This window comes from Notolepis coatsorum (assembly GCF_963971535.1).
Source record: "Notolepis coatsorum genome assembly, chromosome: 7".
NCBI classification, from domain to species: Eukaryota; Metazoa; Chordata; class Actinopteri; order Aulopiformes; family Paralepididae; genus Notolepis; species Notolepis coatsorum.
The window spans coordinates 126,821,228-126,842,655 of record NC_140171.1 but is presented as its reverse complement, the minus strand read 5'-3'; the positions used below and the strand labels follow the sequence as shown (position 1 = coordinate 126,842,655).

Sequence of the window (21,428 nt, the reverse complement as noted above, 5' to 3'; positions counted from 1 at the left end):
ATTTCACTTTCCATCCCGTGATTGGGCAGGACCGGGAGTCAAAGTCAACGGGACTAGAAGGGAGTGGAAACTATGACAACAAGATCAACAGGATTTGGACGGGAGTGATACATCGGTGCATCACTAATGTAAATGTTTGGTGGTTTTATATTTAACTAAGGCAGACATCAGGGCTGTACAGTGTCTATCTCTATCTAGGTCGTCCTCGGACGGGCCCTCCATCGGTGCTTCCAGTCATCCCGATCCTCCATGCATCTGGCTAGCTCGCCGGTGCATTCTGTTCCCACATCTCTCCTGAGTACGTCCACATAGGTTAATGTGGGACGTCCTCGTGATCGATGCCTGTGTGTTGGTTCCCACAGCACAAGTTTGCTGGTTGGCAGCTCATGGTGTCTCTGGCAGTGACCTGCCAGCCTCATTCTCCTGACTCCACTTTATCGCTCACCTTTAGCACCCCCCCATACAAGTTTGCATTAGTGACATGCTCATCCCTGTTGATGTTGAGCACCACACGCATCATTCTGGTGTAGCACCCATCCAAGGACTTCTGCAGGGTGGGCTTCAAGGTCCAGCATTCACTGCCATACAAAAGGACAGACTCAACTGTTGCATGAAAGAAGTTGAGCTTGATTTGACGGGGGAGGTTGGATTTCCACACACTGGTCATGCCGTTCAGAGCCCTCCACGCAAGCGCCTTCCTCCCTTTAAGGTCCTGCTCGGACGAGTTGACCCACGAGCCCAGGTATTTGAAATCACCGACTTCCTTTAGAGCAGAGCCTCCTGTTGTCCTTAGAGGTGGATGATCCGGGAGGATGTTATACATTATGACCTCGGTTTTCTTGGCATTTAGCCTAAGGCCAACCTTGGCGCACTCAGTCTCCACTCTGCACAGGAGTTCCTGTGCCTGCTCCACGTGGTCCGAGAGCAGGTTGATGTCGTCCGCGTAGTCAAGGTCTGTTAAGACTATGGCGGGGTGTTGTCTCGATCTCCTTGGGGTTATTGTGAGACCAAGTTCCTGCTCCCGTCCATTGATGGCCTTCCTGAGCGCATAGTCGAGGACTATGACGAAAAGGAAGGGGGCAAGGGTGTCCCCTTGCATCACTCCAGCCAGTATGTCAAATTCTTCACTGTTGCCATCTGGGGTTACCACCTTGGCCCTTGTACCCGTGTGCATGGTCCCTATGGCCCGGAGTAGATTGGGAGGGACTCCGTAGGCCTTGAGTATCCTCATCATCACGGCTCTGTGTATCGAGTCAAAAGCCTTTTTGAAGTCGATAAAACACAGTACCGCTGTCAGGTTGTTCTTTTTCACCTCCTCGATGCCAAAGTGAAATCCACACTGAAGCAGGGAAAAAGTTCTGGGCCGGACGGCATTCCCCCAGAGGTCTATAAGAACTGTGACCTTGACAACATCATCCTGGAGTTCTGCAACCATGCCCTGATGAAAAACAACCAGCCTGATATGTGGTCTCTCTCTAACATCATCCCAGTGCCTAAGTCCGGAGATCTCTCGAAGCCAGACAACTACCGTGGCATAAGTCTGACATGTGTCATTGCAAAGATATACAATCGCATGATACTAAACCGGATACGGAATGCCATCGACCCCCACCTCAGGGAGAACCAAAATGGTTTCCGAGAGAAGAGGACCACTGTGGCCCAGATCTTGGCCTTGAGAAGAATCATACAGTGTGCTATGAAAAAATCGGTCTGTGCGATGAATGAATTTACTGCACTAGCACCCGTGCGATAGGCATTCGGTTCATATTGATACTCTTATTTTGAAAATCCTGTGGCAGGTCTCATTTCCGCCCAAGCGCAGCTCCAACCATAATATCTATGGCTCCGGCAGCTAGCAATGTTCGGTTCATATCGATACTCTTATTTTGAAAATCCTGTGGCATTTCCTCCCAAGCGCAGCTCCGGCAGCCCAACAACAACAGCGTGCTATGTTATGTTAGAGTGCGCATTTTGCGACCAGGAAATATCCCTGCCTGTTTTTCCCAGCAACGCTTCCAATGCATCTTACATGCTTTGCATCCTCACCAAAACGAACTAGTTAGCTGCTACCGGTAACTAAACTAAGCTAACCCGGCTCAGAGGCAGAGAAAACAGTGAGGAAAGGGAGGGGGGGGAGCCTCAGCCTCTCTCTGTCCCTCTCTCTACGTCAATGATTTTAAGTAGGTGAGGTCAAAGGAGTTTGATAGTATTTACTGAGGATGGCCAGAATCCAGATAATGTTGATATTTAAACATAACAAATATAATACATAATAAATGTATACATGATCGTGCAACATAAAAGAAAATTAGGAACTATTTGGGAGAAGGGAGGTAGGGTGAATGAATGAATGAATGAATGAATGAATGAATGAATGAATGAATGAATGAATGAATTAATGGGGTTTTAGGTTGTGTCTTGTGAGTTCCAAAACGTTTTTTCAAGTTTAAAGCTCAATATATCAAAACGTGGCACTTTACAGTGAACAGGAGGTCTATTTGTATTAAAACAATAGATTGTTTTTCATTTAAATGTCTGGAAGAGCTAAATTTATTTATTTCAAATTTTTGTTCGTTACCTTTTTTGAGTTGATCTAAATGTTACTGATTGTGTTAACTCTTTCAGTGCCACGCCTGGTTTTCCGTTTTACCGCTTGAATGCCACCATCGGCGCCAATGTTAACGTTAATATCGCCTAATCTATGTTTTAAATTATGGCTATGTGTCTAATCTGCCCATCGCATTATCAAAGACTATTTTCCAGTCAGTGCTGTGAAGACAGATTGTTTTTTTATCGCGTCGTTTCCATTTCAGAGCAGTTAGAAAAGCCCCCGTTTTGATATAAAAAACAGCTCATTCTGGAGCATTCTATGAAAATCGTCTTTTAGTGGAATATTCCACAACGTTGATATTCGTCTGCCTTTTTATGAATCGTTTTCAAATAAACGCTAGATGATCAATATTATACGTGCACGCAAGCACATTACGGCCGCGCACTGATAATCGCTCCGTTGATTACCTCACGGAGTTTTACAGTGAAACCGAAAGAAGACATTTCACAAAACAGCTTATAACTTCATCAAACTTACTCCGATTATCCTACCACTGATAACATAGAGTCCTTACCTGACATCAGATGGTATCCAACTGGTATATTCCAATTCCTGATCACCATTCGAAAAAATCGATACGTGTATGGATCCAACGCGACACAGTAGATCTCTATGATCCGCGGGGATCTGAGGCTCCAGAATGAACTCTGGTAACCCCGGCTGGATCAGTGAACTGGAAAATGTGGAGTACCGGATTTTTTTCCCCATTCATTTTCATTGAGTTTATTCCAAAATCACTTATGTCATCTGGGAGACGACAGGGGGCGCTTTTTTCCACAGTGATCGTCGGCGCCCCTCGGCTATACTCGGGTAGGCTCGGGTGATGCAATAATTTTTCAGATCGCAAAAAAAAATTTAAAAATAAAAATCAGAGAAATCTCGTGAGTGGCTAGCAACCACCTATAAAAAAACACGAGAAATCTCGTGAGTGGCACTGAAAGAGTTAAATGGGCTTATGATATCGTCTCATATCGATTGCAGGCACCTGCATCGTATCGTATCGTGGCAGACTTTGTGATATCGGCAAATATCATATCGTTGTCCAAAGAATCGATATCGTATCGTATCGTGATGAAACTGGTGATTCCCACCCCTAGTAGAGTCCATACACCTAACACCAAATCCCATAATTCCTTACACGTAAGGTGTCTGGCTGTGTGACGTCAACTTGTCAGCATGAAAATGACAGCCAAACATGGCACTGCAACTAAATAACACAAAACAATAGGCACATTTGTGACTGTTACAAATATAACACGTTTTATACTTTTTAGATTTTGGCCTGTGCTACAAAACTATCAACCTCCGTAGCACCAGTGCTATGTGCAAAAAAAGTTAACGTACAGCCCTACAGACATGATGTGACCCATGTACTGCATATTTTATACTGAGGAAGAAAAACGGAGCAGGATTGGTAAACGGGAGTGGGATGGGAGTGGGATTCTATAAAAGTTTGGCTCGGGATTGGGACGGGATTGGGATCAGTCCTCTGTGGGAGTGGGATTTTTTTTTCGAAACTCTCACTTGGGATTGGGATGGGATGGGATTATTTCTGTGGGAGTGGGAAGGAGCGGGAGTCAAAATCCACTCACATGTCAGCCTCTAGTCTGATATCATCAGTTTGGTGCTGGCTGGCTAGCGTCGCTCGTGAGCTAACGTTAGCTACCTAGCTAACGTTACTTTCAGACCCTGTTAGCTGCGGCTACCAACGTATTGTCAAGTTATTGTTATAAGGAGCCCAGTCCAAGCTACAACAGTCTGCATTCCCTTTTGTTAAATAACGTTTACATCCATTCATTCTGCTAGCATTAACGTTACCACGCTGCTAGCCACAATGCTATACTGTTATACTGGCATATTCCAATCACGTTAGCACGTAAGCTAACGAAATCGGCGATATTTTTGTGAGACTAAACTATCCGCTCTTGGTGGTAAATTGTGTTGATGTTGGTTTTGTTTCATCAACAAATGAGAGGCAGAACACATAGTGAATGTATCCGTTTTGTTTATTGCACTTTTATTGCACTTTCTTTGCTGAAAAAGAAATGCTACGTTGGCTAAATGGCTCACGCGAGGCATTTAAAGATGGTGGATTGTTTATTTTTAGCAGGAAGTGTATTGGCACATTCAACTTTTCTGATTGGTTGAAAATGGCCTTCATGTTTGAACTACATCGCCACCTACTGCCACCTACTGCTTTGGCATTGTACTACATGTATATACATCACTGTGCTCAGGAGGCAAAAACGATGTCTAACTTGCCTGCCATTACGTAGCGTTCTGAAAAGCTAAACTGAAACTGAAAACTGAAACGAAAACCGGGCCTAGTGTAACCGCAGCCTTAGATACAACTATAAGATACAATATAGATACAGCCATTTACCATAAAAAGTACAAAATACATGATACAAGATAGTACAAGGTAAGTAGGTATGCCTACAGCAGAATTACACAAGGGAATACAGTGTATATATATACCCATAATATTTGTATACCTGAGACTGACTGTATACAAATAAATATGAGCAAATAAATAAATATATTAGTACTGAAGACATTATAGCAGCCGGTATGAACAGAATTATAAAGTCCACAGTATAGCATGAAGGGCGAAAGTGGTGACTGACCAGACTTCTGACTGAATGATGTCAAGTGGGGATGCAAGCGAGGTTACAATATAATAGAGTCTGCTTAGTCTACTTGGTATTCTACATATTCACGAGTGAAGGGCAGGTCACAGGTCAACATGTGCTGTAGCGATGAGTGTAGCGTATCTCTCAGTTCTAAGGGTTCACTGCATTCTTTCTCAGGATAACGAATAAACTCTACTACACGTTTATGTACTGTACTGTACATTAATATGAGTTAAGCTATAATGTAATGCAGTGTTTCCCTACTGCCACATCAATGAAGACATTTACATTTACATTTACATTTAGTCATTTAGCTGACGCTTTTATCCAAAGCGACTTACAAGTTCTGTACGACAAGTCATCAGGAAGGGCACAACTCAATCAGCTGAGTAACAATGTTCATCAAAGTGTTGAGTGCTACAGTGTAGGTTAGTTTATTAGGACAAGTGCATGACAGTAAGGTTAGTTAGGGTTGGGTAGGTAGTTCATTCCACCATTGTGGGGCAAGGACTGAGAAAAGGCAGGTTCTCCTTGATGACCCTCCCGGAGCTCAGATAGGAGTTGGTCTGAGACGGCCAGAAGATGCAGAGCGCAGGGGTTTTGAGGCTGTGTAGTTAGAGACCATTGACCGGAGGTAGGCGGGAGCGGTTCCCTTTGCTGCACGGTATGCCAGACCTTTAGTGTCAATGTGTCACCTGTGTACAGGCGTGCTGTTGTAGAAACAACCCTGTTAAAGGAACACGCCAGCATTATGGGAAATGTGCTTACTGCCTTCTCGAGAGTCAGACAAGTGTTTTTGGCCAACAATTGTCCACAATGTTGGCGTGTTCCTTTAACAAACAATTCTGGGAGAAACGCAGGAGAGGCTGTCATTTTAAACAGTTACTGCGTACCTCACATCACATAGGAAGACGTAGGCTAATACCTATTGTATCCTGAGTTATGCAGTGGTTTGTCAGAGTTGGCCACTTCAGCATTTCAACACTGCTGGCTGGCCTTGGCAGAGATGCCATGTAAGATGAGATGGGAGGGGAGGGGAGGGGAGGGGAGGGGAGGGGAGGGGAGGGGAGGGACGGGACGGGACGGCAATCCGGGTGAAAGCTAAGCACTGTCACTCACCTTGGGCATCTGCTGAGCCTGCCACAGACGTCATGACAACAGCAAAACAGCCAGGGTATCCCAGAATAATAGAGGATAGGAACATGCTTGGTCTATAGGCCGGGCTTTCCATAAGAATATAGGGCCAGGTTTGGCTGGTTGTCCCACACAACAATCGTCAGGAGGATGGAAATCCTGGCCACCTTGAACTTTGTACCTTTTAGTTTAAACAGTTTTGGATATAGACACTTCAGTTCATAATGCACTGCATGATGGGAAATAAATTAAATGGAGGCTAAAGAAAGAGAGAGAGAGAGAGAGAGAGAGAGAGAGAGAGAGAGAGAGAGAGAGAGAGAGAGAGAGAGAGAGAAAGAGAGAGAAGGAATCGGGTGAGATAGTGAGTGAGCGAGAGAAAGAGAGAGAAGGAATCGGGTGAGATAGTGAGTGAGCGAGAGAAAGAGAGTGAGAGAGAGAGAAAGAAAGAAAGAAAGAAAGAAAGAAAGAAAGAAAGAAAGAAAGAAAGAAAGAAAGAAAGAAAGAAAGAAAGAAAGAAAGAAAGAAAGAAAGAAAAAAAGAAAGAAAGGGTTAGTGGGTGTGAGAGGGAGAGAGCGAGAGAGCTATTTCTGTACAGCAGACATTATTGTGATTATCACAGTGCATCTCTTCCCCCCACGGTTCAAAGCTCAATGGGAGACAATCTCTTTTGTGTCTAAGTGAAAATAGTTTTCTATTCCCATCTGTACGGCGTTAGACCGTTAGAACAAAACATTCTAATACTGAAGAAAGGAAAAATATGTTTTTAAAGGAGGAGAGAATCAAGGAAGGACTTTCTCTTTTTGACCGTTTGACCGTTTCTCCCTATGTTCCTGCTCTCTCAGACCACTACCTTATCAAATTTCAAATTGATTTGACGGTTTCTCTCCCAGACAGTGTAAAATCCTACATGAGCCGTCGTATTAACGCCTCAACTGTCCCAATTCTAGTTAACTGCCTACCAGACACCCTCTCTCCCTTCCTCTCTTACTCTGGCCCCCTTGATCTCTTTACAGACAAACTTAACGCCGCCCTTCGTAGCACGCTCGACATTGTCGCTCCCCTTAAGCCTAAAATTAAACGTGCTCAGCAAAAACAAACTCCCTGGTTTACGGAGGAAACTCGCTCCTTTAAAAAGGCATGTCGCAGACTTGAACATAAATGGCGTTCGACCAAACTCAAAGTCTTCCGCCTTGCCTGGAATTATAGTTCACGTAACTACAAAAAGGCACTCTCACTTGCCAAAACCTCATATTTTTCCAGGCTCATTAACGAAAACAAAAACAACTCAATGTCTCTGTGTGACACAGTTGCAAAACGTACTCAGAAACAACCAACTGCCCTAAACCATGCGTTCTCGGCTAACGAATTCATTAAATTCTTTACCAAGAAAATTGATCTCATAAGAGATGAAATTGTTGGCTTACTCAACAATCAGAGTCCCTCCCAACCTCTGATGGGCTTTCCCCCTGACTTTGAATCCAGCCATACGCTATGCTGCCTTGAAAACGTCTCACTTAGTGCCCTCTTTAAATTGGTTGGCGCGGCTAAACCCTCAACCTGTCTGTTTGACCCTCTTCCAGCAACTCTCATCAAAAAACTCTTCCCAACTCTAGGCCCTGCCCTACTCAATATCTTCAACACTCCTTGTCTACTGAGGCGGCTACGTGGCGTAGTGGGCAAGGCGCTCGCCACGAATGCGAAGACGCTGGGCTTGCCTGTTCGAGCCCAGCGCTCCACATTGCTTTCAGTTTAGCTGGTCGCTCATACTAATACACATTGGCCGTATTAGGGGGTGGGAAACTGATGGGTGGGGATCGGGCGTTGTGGACAGCGACTCCTACAGGTCGGTTGGTGCGCCTGCGCAGTAGAATCAGGAAGTGTCGGGGGCAGCGTGAGCCTCCCACGCGTTACTCCTCGCCACTGAGAGATCGAGCTGCGCAGGTGAAAAGATGCGACTGCTGTTACCTCAAGTACCGGAGGGGACTTGTGCTATGTATGACTTAGTCCACATTGCAGCCGGTTTGTGGGAGGCAAGAAACAGCGTTCGTGACAGGGGAGGGTTGAATTGGATGATACGAAATTGGGATGGGAGAAAATATAGAAAATGGGAGAAAAAGTGGATCCAAAAAAAAACACTCCTTGTCTACTGGTGTGGTGCCCCTGGCCTTTAAATCAGCCGTCATTAAACCACTACTTAAAAAACCGAACCTCGACCCTCTAATCTTGAAAAATTACAGACCCATCTCCAATCTTCCGTTCCTATCCAAAATATTAGAACGGATTGTTGCAACGCAACTTACTGACCATTTATCAAACAATAATCTTAATGAATCTTTTCAATCTGGCTACATATATCTATTCTATTCACATATCTTACCACTTGTATCTATTGCTATGTCTGCCCATTACAATCACGCAAACTGTCTAACGCCTGTCCCGTCTCCCTGTCTCCCTGTGAGTGGCTGTCTCGGAGTGATGACCGGAGTGTTGGACGTCCCGTGATGATGACCGGGAGGATGCAACCCTCTCTGCGCCGCCCCTTTGCCTCAAATAGATCCGCTATCAGCTCTATCTTTAATCTTTCAAAATGTTCAGTTGTATCGCACTTATCTGTGTTTCACTACACATATATGAGTGCATGCTTACCAACTGTTCGCCTGTTTTATTGCAACACTACTATCACCGACATCTAAGAAGGGAGATCCCCCCTTGAATGGCCCTTCTAAGGTTTCTCTCCTCCACATTGCCTGTGGTGCATTTTTTCCTATTGCTAGGTTTTAGTGAGTTTTTTCTTATTTAGCATTTATTTTAAGTTTTTTGGACTTTATGGTGTTTTTGTTTTGTTCTTGACTTATTGTGATGTTTCTTCTTGACTTGTTTAAAGAAGATGTGTCCGGCCCATGGGGACATTAACGTGTGTTGTCGGGCCTTACAAATAAATTTGATTTTATTTTATTTTATTTTTCTCCCTAGCGTGATCCTCTTTTCTTGTGTGAGCGTTTAGAGCGGTCCAAAAAGAAAAATACCATTACCTTCGAATGATGTGTTTGTCTCTTTTATCTCCTCCAGACCAGCAGCAGTCTGCCATGACTTCCACCCAGCACTCCAGAGAGGCGTGGGTGAGGGGTTCTGCTAGAGACAACACTGCTCCGTGGATGACACACAGCAAGGCACAAAGTCTGCTGAAATCTAGGCAAACAATCTGGGTCTCCATCATTTGAAATGCAGAATGTATAGCAGGCGTTTATACATTCAACGCACCAAAACATCTGTGTGAAGGCAGGTTAGCGGTCCGCTTACAGTTTACCGCGGTCGCCAATGTGGCATCTGTCTCTCAATAAAGACTAAATTGTTCTTTGGGGGGGGGGGGGCAGAGAGGAGAAAGAGAGTGTCTGTTGAGTTGTACCCATGATGTGGAACATTCTGTAACGGGCCGTGCTTGACTGAAGATGGAGGTAGGAATCAGTTAATGTAGTACACACAGTCACACACACACATACACACACATACGATTACGCGCACTTCTGGAATTCCTGTTTTTGGCAGAAGCACTGTGACTGACACACATACACACGCATACATGCATGCACGCACACACACACACGCACACACACACACATATGCCCAAACACACACACACACTTCTGTCATAGTCCTGCACCACAGCCCTTACAGATTCACACTGAAGCCTGGCAGGTGCTCTGTTGATAATAAACCTGTATAAATAATGCATGTTCTTCATTGCTAGCCTGTGAACTTTTCTTCGTCTTTTGCTGTGTAAACGGTTCTATGACAAAAAAAGAAGAAAAAAAGAATTCCATTCGACTCTCAAGGAAGTCCCTACAAGGTCCTGAGAAGTAGAGCTACTCAGACAAACCCAATCACACAAAAGCCAGCAGGGGAGCACTGACACAATACCACACAACACAATGGCACCCTGTCTCTCTCTCTCTCTCTCTCTCGCACGCACGCGCGCACACACACACACACACACTCACACATCACACACACACACATCACACACACACACACACACACACACACACACATCACACACACACATCACACACACACATCACACAGGCCCCAGGCGTTGATGCTGTGATTCCTAGCCAGCGAGCACAATACCCTGCAGCTCTGTAACTATAACCAGTGGGAAGGTATCACAGTTTCAGCCAAAAGGAAAATGAATGGACCGTCTCTGTGTCTTTGATCCCCTCAGGAGGCTGAAATAGGAGACTAGGATCTGTTTAATACCAACTCCTCTGACGTTCACAACATCTTGACCGGAGCTTATGAGGCCGCATGCAACAAGAGTACAAGTCTACAACCAAAACAGTCAATTTAATAAATTTAAACAGTCAATAATGCAATAAATGAACCAATCAATCAACCAATCAATCAACCAACCAACCAACCAACCAACCAACCAACCAGACACATATGGGCCTAATTTGGCTCAGGCCCCAAATCTCATAGTAACACTGATTGGGTCCTGAGCTGGAATGTATAGTTATTTATATTTGGGTTGATGATCAGGTTGTAACGGTTGATGATCAGGTTGTAACGTGACGTCAGTTGACCTGAACTCAGACTGTACTGTTGCCTGCTGGGTAAAGTTACCGCAGGCACTTGGCAAAGAAACTGAGGCCTCACACACACATAGAAGGGCACACAGCACAGTGAAAGAACAACATTCAACACGGGCGGTACATGTAGGTTGGCAGGCTGGTTAGGGAGGCCGTCTGGTAATCAAAGGATTGCGGTTGTTCGATCCCTGGTGCCCACGGGTGCCAATACTGACAAAGTGCCCCTGAGCAAGAGCACCTAACTCCCATGAACACACATGTTCACCAACCTGCTCAAAGGGCAGGCAGTGAAAAGTGGCTAACATGCTAACGTTAGCTAAAGGACTGTCCATGATACAATACAACACGCAGTTGGGTGCTGCCATGAATTCAACCACCCCCACTGACCTCTTCTTGATGATGAACATGTGAAAGCCAGACATGTGCAAACATACTGTATGTAGGATATGCACACTGGGGGGGGTGCTGTCTCCCCTACACCATTCAGCCATAAAAAAAGACACCTTGATTTCATGCTGCCACTGTCACCAGTCTGCACACCGGAGTCAATTACGAGTAAAATCAACACCTCCTCTCCATCGACCCATCGACAGGCGGGGGGGGGGGGGGGGGGGGGGGGGGGGCTATTTTTACCTCAGCATAACAAAAAGAGCTGTTTTCACACGCTGACAACTGGAACCCTTCCTTTCGTTAAGGAAATCTATTTACAGTGACTCAGAGGAGAGACGGAGGAGCAGAGAGACACGAACACTGATTAAACCTCTCAATGGAAACCCTTTTAAGTCTGCCGTTCCATCGTGATGATGCAACTCGCGCACGTCTCCATCGAACGACGGGGGATGGAATTCTGTAGGTGGAAGCACTTCTGTGATTCCACAGCAAGACGACGTATATTAAGTGTTCATATAAGGAATTAGCCTGAGTTAGCTTCTCGTCAAGAAGCAGTGGGTGTCAATCAGTGGTGTGGGGCAGACAGATGGGTCACAATTTATTCAGTCAGCAGAGAAAGGCTATTAAGTGGGGATTTACTCAGTGAGATGGGTGCCTGTTATACTTTCGACTGCACTACCAGTGTCCCTATTTGCCAGGATATCTTTTGTGGGTAAGTGCCTTTAGTCTGTAGATCAAACCAGCGGAGCGAGACAACACATGGTTACAGTATGCATCATAAAACAAAGACGGGTATTGGCCTCTCCATTAAAGATCAGTCACCTGGCTGGTGGACCATTCACTTGAAGTATAATTAACAACAACCACGGAGAGGCTGGCAGCTGTACCACCCATGGGATGATGTGGGGGAGGGAGGGGGGGGGGGTGGCACTGCCAGACAAAGGAACTTAAAGATAATGCTTTCCTTTTTTTTTCATCAGCGGAGACCACTGAATGTCTAATTAACAAGCTCACTGAGAGATACAACAATAACAGTCCAGACGACATGAGTTACACCAGGGACAGGTGGCTCCTCCTGGCCATGAATTACTGAAAACGAGCCGGGCTATCCTTCCTGAGATTGATGCTCTTTGCTGTTCTTTTAGATTAATCTAATGAAGGATTTAAAGGACCACAGCTGATTTTCAACCTTATCTCTAAGGTGGCACAGGGGTTAGCACTGTCACAGAAAAGAAGGTCCTGGGTTCAAACCCCAGCAGGGGGCCTTTCTGTGCGGAGTTTGCACGTTCTCCCCGTGTTTGCATGGGTTTCCTCCGGGTACTCCAGTTTCCCCCACACCATAGAAAGACAAGGCTAGGTACATACTCCTGCCATTTCCTTTGACCAAGGTTCAGATACATTTTTATTGTTGCATCTTGTCATATTCTCATACAAAAAGAGCAAAATGATTGGGTCTTGCCCCCTCAACCTACAGCATGTCAATAAAATACACAATAGAGTACATACGAAAAAACACAATAATATTAATAGGTAGGTACTGGCATTATAACTGGAGTGCTGCACTGTGTGGCTGCCCACTGCTCCTAAATACTGTAGTTAGGATGGGTCAAATGCAAAGGATGAATTTCCCCAAGATTAATAAAAGTATATAAAAATACAACTACATAAAAAGTGGAGAAATGAAGGGCTGATTGTAGTTAAACCGGGTGCTGTATGACTGCCATGGGCTCACATCATGGCTACTACCAGTACAGTGACAAATATTGTGGATAGGGGTATTAATGTTGATAAAACTGTCAGGGCCACACATTTTGCACCGGCAGCAGCAACCACCCCAACTGTCTCTCTCTTCACTGTATGTATTATAAAAAGCTAAAAGGAAAAAAGAAACACTTGAAGAGTGGGAACTGGGAAAAGAAACTGTGACTGAAAACTGTGAGTAGAGTCAATGTCAATGTGCAGCCATGTGAAAGTATTTAATCACTAAATCTCTGCTGGCGCGTGGCTGCTGTCTTAACAGGTCAGTAGCACACATGGAAGCAGTGTGGACACACACACACACGCACCCACACACACTGATGTATTTGATCATGATGTAATGATAAAAAACATCTGGTTACCAAAAGACACGCACACAACGTTTACTGGGTTTACAGTAGCACATGTCAACATACATGTATAGGAACAAATGTGGGGACACACACACACAGCTAATCTAGATAAGCAAATAAAGTTAAGTTAAGTGGTAGTGAAAGGTTAACCTGTAGTGTGGTAGTGAAAGGGTTAATTCAGTGATTCAAGTCATATTTGCTATAAAATCAGAAGAGACCAATAATAACACTGTGACAAGAGTTCAGGTCAAAGTGGCGTTTGGATTAGAGATAGCTTTCACTGTTGAAACAGAAATGCCTCTCTAAGCATTCCACTGATGTATGATTTCAGACTCGTCACACACCTGGGGGACTTCCACACTTTACCATCATGGAAACTTGTGTTTCGCTAGATATAGTCTGTGTGTCTGGCGCTGTGTGCGCAGCCCTTCACAACATTCCTTGTACATAATCACTCACTGTTCCAGCACAACACAAAGAAACGCAAGCCTTCCGCTCGGATCCACTCTCCAAAGGTGACAGAGAGACAAATCAGGTAAGTCCGAGTCACTGCAGTATGTTATTATGAACATGTCTAATACAGCTCCCAACACAATGTACAATGTCCCAGGTCCCTCTTTCCAGGCACTCTTTTTTTTTGTTCCATTTCCTGCAGTGAAAATACAGAATTCATCAAATCGTTCTTACTGTAATATGGCTTTTCAGTCTAAATACTCCATACAATGTGGTCCATTATGAAATCCACTAAATCCTCTGAAACACTGTTGTCGAAAACACTGTGTGTGTGTGTGTGTGTGTGTGTGTGTGTGTGTGTGTGTGTGTGTGTGTGTGTGTGTGTGTGTGTGCGCGCGCGCGCGCGCGTGTGTGTGTGTGTGTGTGTGTGCGCGCCGCGCGCGCGCGTGTGTGTGTGTGTGTGTGTGTGTGTGTGTGTGTGTGCGTGCGTGCATGCGTGCGTGTGTGTGTGTGTGTGTGTGTGTCAGCCTGTATGTCAGTCTCCCAGTTTGTTTAGACGGACAGGGAACATGAATCAAAGCATTTTGAGCTTTACTCTCTAACTTCCTGCTCGGGGACGAAGGAAAGCACTCACACTGCAACAAAATCCTCTCCGGGGACAAGGAGAGGAGAGGAGGAGAGGAGAGGAGAAGAGGAGAGGAGGAGAGGAGGAGAGGAGGAGGAGAGTAGGAGAGGCGGAGAGGATGAGAGGAGAGGAGGAGAGGAGAGGAGGAGAGGAGGAGAGGAGAGGAGGAGATGAGAGGAGAGGAGAAAAGAGGAGAGGAGAAAAGAGGAGGAGGAGAGGAGGAGAGGAGAGGAGAAAAGAGGAGGAGGAGAGGAGGAGAGAAGAGGAGGAGAGGAGAGGAAGAGAAGAGGAGGAGAGGAGAGGAGAAAAGAGGAGGAGAGGAGAGGAGGAGAGGAGAGGAAGAGAGGAGGAGAAGCGGAGAGGAGAGGAGAAAATAGGAGAGGAGAGGAGAGGAGAAGAGAGGAGAGGAGAGGAGAGGAGAGGAGAGGAGAGGAGAGGAGAGGAGAGGAGAGGAGAGGAGAGGAGAGGAGAGGAAGGGAAACTGAACAAAACGACACAGCACTTTGATTACGGGGCCTGTTCCGAGACGGGGGAGAGGGATGAGATGGCTTCACGTGGTGCAGATATGGGGATGATGTGTCAATAATATGACAGAGAGGCTTTGTACATATATCCAAAAGGCTCTCTCCCCACGGGATACAGAGGACAGAATGTGGCCAGATGAGCTCAGCTCTTTATCTGCTGCGCAGAGCAGAGCTGGGTTCTCTCCGTAGGACAAGGCAGGAATACCAGAGGTAATATCATTTCTAGACATATTGCTAGTGCAACTACTATATCAGCTGGGGATTTTCGGGCAGAGTTTGCGAAAGGCTATAAAGGAGGTAAAGGAGATGTGGGAAGAGGCACCGAAAGGAAGTCAGTGGATTTGGTTGAGGAGAAATAACGTCAGCGGCCTGGGGGCCAAAGTAAACAAGGGGTGAGAGTATTCTTCTTATTTTGTTTCTGTTTGTGTGATATTGTTATCCGGAATAGCACTGTTTTCGACATTAGGATAGGAAGTTCTTCATTGAGCGCTTACCCTTATCGCTACGGATTTCTCAAAATTCGATCTCTGAAATCCAGAATTCGGTTCAATCAAACTCAATCGAAACGGCTTTCAGTGACCAGTTACAGCCATTATTAAATGGTCAGTTCTGAACATTCTATCTCGTATGAGATCGCACACCGGAAAGAGCTAAACTAACCACGTTGATTTGTGTTTTTGGTGTCCTGTTGTTTCCTGATCAACAAGACGGGTTGCCAGGCTTGTTTAAAGAAACATCCTACTTCCCTGGCCGTCAACAGCCCGTCAGGTCTCAGCAGAGAGGCCAGGGCTCCCTGGGGTCACAGGTCAGCATGTCCACTGTTTGACAAATGGAGCAGGTCATGCCAAAGTGGATGGAGGGAATGAAAAGAAAGGAGTGAAAGGACGTTTGTAGCTGCCAGACCGGACAGCGACCTCCACCATTCGGTCAGAAAACCCCTCCCTCCTTTTTTTCCAGTCTGAAGGCCACTTGAGGAAATTCAAAGCACTGCCGCGCGCATAAAGGCAGAGGATTGAGAGGCCCACTTAATTCCTGTCCATAGAATACCCCCCCATCACATCCCACCCTACACACACACACACACACACACACACACACACACACACACACACACACTGCATCCTGGCTTGCCTTTCCCATAGTCCCGTGGGACTTCGGTCCCCCCTGAAAGAGAAAGCCTGACACGAGCCTCCGACTCAACCACAGCCCCTCCTCTCCTCTAACCTCTCGACCACTGCCACACACACACACACACACACACACACACACACACACACACACACACACACACACACACACACACACACACACACACACACACACACACACACACACACACACACACACACACACACACACACACACACACACACACACACACACACACACACACACACACACACACACACACACACACACACACACACACACACACACACACACACACACACACACACACAGTGTCCCCCTAGGAGAGTGTGTGGAGCCCCAGGGCAGGCAGGTGCTGGGGCAGGCCCAGAGGGTGGTGTGGTGCTGTGTGTGTGTGTGTGTGTGTGTGTGTGTGTGTGTGTGTGTGTGTGTGTGTGTGTGTGTGTGTGTGTGTGTGTGTGTGTGTGTGTGACGTGTGTGTGTGTGTGTGTGTGTGTGTGTGTGTGTGTGTGTGTGTGTGTGTGTGTGTGTGTGTGTGTGTGTGTGTGTGTGTGTGTGTGTGTGTGTGTGTGTGTGTGTGTGTGTGTGTGTGTGTGTGTGTGTGTGTGTGTAGCAGTAGGGGGAGGTCCATTTGCCGTCTGTCAGCCCAACCTGCTGCTGGCCGTGTTTTGTGCCTCGACCAGCCGGCTTACATTTCTTCTCTGCTCTTCTCAAGGGAGAGAGAGTCTGTGTGTGTGTCTGTGTGTGTGTGTGTCTGTGCGTGTGCATGTGTGCAACTACATGCATGTGTGTGTTTGGACACGTGTGTCTCTCTGAAAAGAGGTGTCTGTCTGTGTCTGATACATGAGCACCAATGTAAGCAGGATTATGTATGGCTGTAATTGCATTAGCAGGGGTCAGTGTCTGGGAGGTCACACAGCCGCTACCTGCTCTCTCCCTTCATCATGCACTCCTCATCAAGCGGCATCAAGGGGCAAGCTCACACCTCGCCCCGAAAGACTGAGACACAACCGCGATGCATGTTATGGGTGTGAGTTCCTGCCCAGTAGGCCACAGATGTCCAGTCAGTCCGTTTCATTAGTGATACAGCTTTTCAGGTTACAGCATAAACAGACATAGAAGCCACGATACAGAGGCAAACTTTTGAGACAATCTACAGAGCAATTTTGCCAACAGCCAGCAGTACTTTTTAATCATATGGGTAGAGATTTGAATCGTCCCTTACGTCGTCCCATGATATTATACACTGATTTCCTTCCGTTTACCAGTCCATTACAGCCCAAGATGTTATAAGCTACACACTGATTCTGTCCCGTTTAGCCTCTACCCAAGCTAAAGGCAATATTACCTACTGTATCCCTGTTGCCTCAGAATGTCCCTTGTGCACTTGCCTTTACAAAATTGTATTAACCCAAGGCTCAGTCATATATCATATACAGATGAAGCCAGGGCTCAGTCTTGTCTCATATACAGATGAAGCCAGGGTGGTGGAAGGTAACCAAGTAGCCTACATATACTGTACGTGAGTAGAATATACTTTTTAAATATGTGTACTTGAGTATTTCCATAGGGTACTATACTTTTAAAGTAAATAATATAGAACTTTTTTGTCCAATAAATGTATCCAAATCCGGCAGTTACTAATTATTACTTTGGGGGTGAAAACTCTCAAAGAGCCAGCGTACCAACTTGAAGAGGAAGTGATCAAGAGCCTGCAGAACTGGACCACCAACCACTTTAACATAAGCTCTAGTGGGTTAATGTATCAAGAACTGAACATCCCCCCCCCCCCCGCCCCGCCCCAAGCACTGAAACACGAGAACATATCACTTTCGATAAGTACATTCAACATCAAATACCTTCATGTTTATACTTAGGTAGAACTTTGAACGGATGATGAAGGAAGAACCAGACAGAATATTATGTCCCGGAGGGTTTGTATTAGGGATGCACCGATATGAAAATTGGCCGCCGATACCGATACCGATTGTTCAACTAACACTATCGGCCGATACCGATACCGATACCGATATTTGTATATTTGTATATAAGTATTTGTAAATTTTTTTTTTTTTTTTTTTTATTTTTTTTTATGAAACTACTGTATATTTGTATGTGTATGTTTGTATTTGTAGGCCTCTTTACTTACTTAAAAAAAGGAAACATCAAGAAATATGTTTATGGTATCACTATCTCTCTCCCAGTATCGTCTTGCGGCCTGCAGAGGGATACTATTTTCTCAACCAGAGCTTTCAACCAATGCAATGGAACCATTCTTGCGGCCTGCAGCGGGATACTATTCTCTCAACCAGAGCTTTCAACCAATGCAATGGAACCATTTTGATTGACAGTCGATTCGGCCAATTACGCCACACCGCTAGCACCCACCTCCTGCTGTCCACCACCAATCGGCAAGCGTTTATAATTTTTTCTACTTCCGGGCATGCCGCCATTGTTCTGTTTGCGAATGCGAGAGCAGAACACACTTAACGTAGCTACGTTAGCTGCCCGGCCCGCCGACCGGCGCTCCACGCATGACCAAATGAGACATAATGATTTTACTGCAACAAATGTTATAATAAAACAAAGCCTTTCTATACATTTGTCTGGTTGAAAACTTTATTAACAGATTGCAGAATGTGTAGTTGGGTACGGAATGAGCAACGGAATGGAACCGAGCTATGAACGGACTAACGGAGTAATGCCTTGTTTACTGCTATCTTCGGGTAAATAATATGCTTGTTATTGAACGTGTAACACTTCATTTTAACAGCAGATACTTTCTTAAATGCCATCTTCCCGAGAGAGGGTGTTGACGGGGAGTTGTTATTAATAGCATTGAACAGCTAACCGAAAGCTAGCGTTAACTATTGTTAAAGGTTTAGCCATAACGTTACCTTGGCTAAAGTTGGGGCTATTCTTAATGCAGCAATAATGACTGCAGACCTGCAAGCAAAGTACAGCAAGTTGACAAAGGAGTATTCCAACACAAATCACATTTTCACCAGTAACGTTAGTCTTGCATCTAATAGCTAATAACGTAGCTACGTTAGCTGCCCGGCCCGCCGACCGGCGCTCCACGCATGACCAAATGAGACATAATGATTTTACTGCAACAAATGTTATAATAAAACAAAGCCTTTCTATACATTTGTCTGGTTGAAAACTTTATTAACAGATTGCAGAATGTGTAGTTGGGTACGGAATGAGCAACGGAATGGAACCGAGCTAATGAACGGACTCGGAGTAATGCCTTGCTGCTATGGGTAATAATAATATGCTGATGTTATTGTCCGTGTAACACTAACTATATAACGCTAATGCCACAAAACGAATGCCTTGTTAATCATAAGTAGTTACTTTGATGCAGTAGCTTGTGTGTGTGGGGGACGGCGGGCGTTGTGCAGGTAGGTCGCGAGTGAACTTTTTTTGCCTTTTGACGCTACACAAATTGATGGGTATTTATCGGCGACTGCTATCGGCACATTTGAGCTTATCGGCCGATAGGCCGATAGCAGTCAACAAGGCACTTATCGGCCGATACCGATACCCGACCGATATATCGGTGCACCCCTAGTTTGTATATATGTCCACTTCATCCACCACAACCTTGTTCGCCCTTTCACTGCCACACAACAAAGGGTTAACCCTTTCACTGCCACACGACAGAAGGTTAACCCTTTCACTGCCACACGACAGAAGGTTAACCCTTTCACTGCCACACGACAAAGGGTTAACACTTTCACAACCACAAGATGATGAACATGCAAAGGAAAACACAGTGCAAAACACAAGGGAGCCTCCGGTACATACCTTATCGAACAGAGACTTCCATTGCTAAGACAGGGAAAGAGAGAGAGAAAGAGAGCAGGAGAAGGAGTGAGTGAGAGGGAAAGGTGAAAGTATCATGGTGTCTCTTAACAGCAGATAGGAGCACCTGTTCAGAAATGATGGATTAGGCTATATCCTCAAACTGCAGCTTTACAATCACATCCAACTACTAATGGAGATCGGTTATGTGGTCAATAGACCATGGTGTCAGATGATAGAGCAATAAAGTGTGAATTATTAGTGTGTGTGTGTGTGTGTGTGTGTGTGTGTGTGTGTGTGTGTGTGTGCGTGTGTGTGTGTGTGTGCGTGTGTGTGTGTGTGTGTGCGTGTGTGTGTGTGTGACAGAGAGAGAGAGAGAGAGAGAGAGAGAGAGAGAGAGAGAGAGAGAGAGAGAGAGAGAGAGAGAGAGAGAGACTGACTTATTGTAATATGTCTGACAGGGATAATGCGGACGATGCCTACAATGATCACTGTGTTCAGTGTCAGTGCCCATAACTATGATAACATACAGGGGAAAGTAAGAGAATAAGAATATAGGAGGGCACTATATATATCTAGACTTACATCCTCAGGGGCCACGGGAAGAACGTCGGTACTCTCCAAAACCTCGATCTCCTCTCCCTCCGCGTTGGCCGCCACCGCCGGGGAAGAGTTTACCGGCACCGGCTCCCGAGTTCCGACCATCCTCTGTCTGGCAGACCTTCTTCTATCGATTCAATGATCAGCGTTAACTTTCCATGATTATTACAATCCCATTCAGCGCGATTATTAGCTCGGTTGGCTATAAGCGTTAACACTCAGCACTCAGTCAGCATGCCAAAGGTTGGAGAGGACAAAAACAAGCGCAGGTATAATAATTTGGGCATTTGGAGACCTCGCTCTCATCTATATTTTGGATAAATCAGACCAGGTAAAAAAAATCTCAAGAAAGGACTGGGCAGAAATAAGCGACATCTAGCACTCTCCGGTTATTCGTGACAGAATAATCCTCCTATCATCCAAGAAAAGTTGAGTGCCAAGTCTGTAGCCAATATGCATTGTGCGCACTGTGTGCGTCTTGCCGCGGAATGAAGTCCTGCTATTCCAGATAAAACGTCCACCGGCTCCTGCTCTTCAGACAGAGAGGCATGATGAACGGTTGAGTTGTACAGACGATCTATCACGAACAGAGGCAGCAGGCAGCTGCTGTGCAAGTTTGTGTGTGTCGGGCAAATCCAACTGAAAGAAATATGACATCACGCAGCATAATGAACCTGGGAAGACGTCATCGCCGCCTACAATATAACCCGCATACGATATTATGATGAACACACGAAACACGAAAGTCTCACTTGAGCACACTTCGGGATGATAGCTACTACAGCATCAAATTGCACTC

General features: G+C 45.5%; 1 protein-coding gene across 1 annotated transcript in view; it reads right to left on the bottom strand.

Annotated features, from left to right (window-relative positions):
• rhbdl3 (rhomboid, veinlet-like 3) overlaps window positions 1–21,209 on the bottom strand; it is a 213,737-nt gene extending 192,528 nt beyond the window's left edge. The window contains exons 1-2 of the mRNA XM_084318088.1: window positions 20,615–21,209; window positions 20,033–20,056 (exon numbers count right to left, since the gene is read on the bottom strand). Of these exons, the coding sequence (XP_084174214.1) occupies window positions 20,033–20,056; window positions 20,615–20,734 (144 nt within the window). The 5' untranslated portion in view covers window positions 20,735–21,209. The remainder of the gene's footprint in view (window positions 1–20,032; window positions 20,057–20,614) is intronic.
• Between the last annotated feature and the right edge of the window lie 219 nt (window positions 21,210–21,428).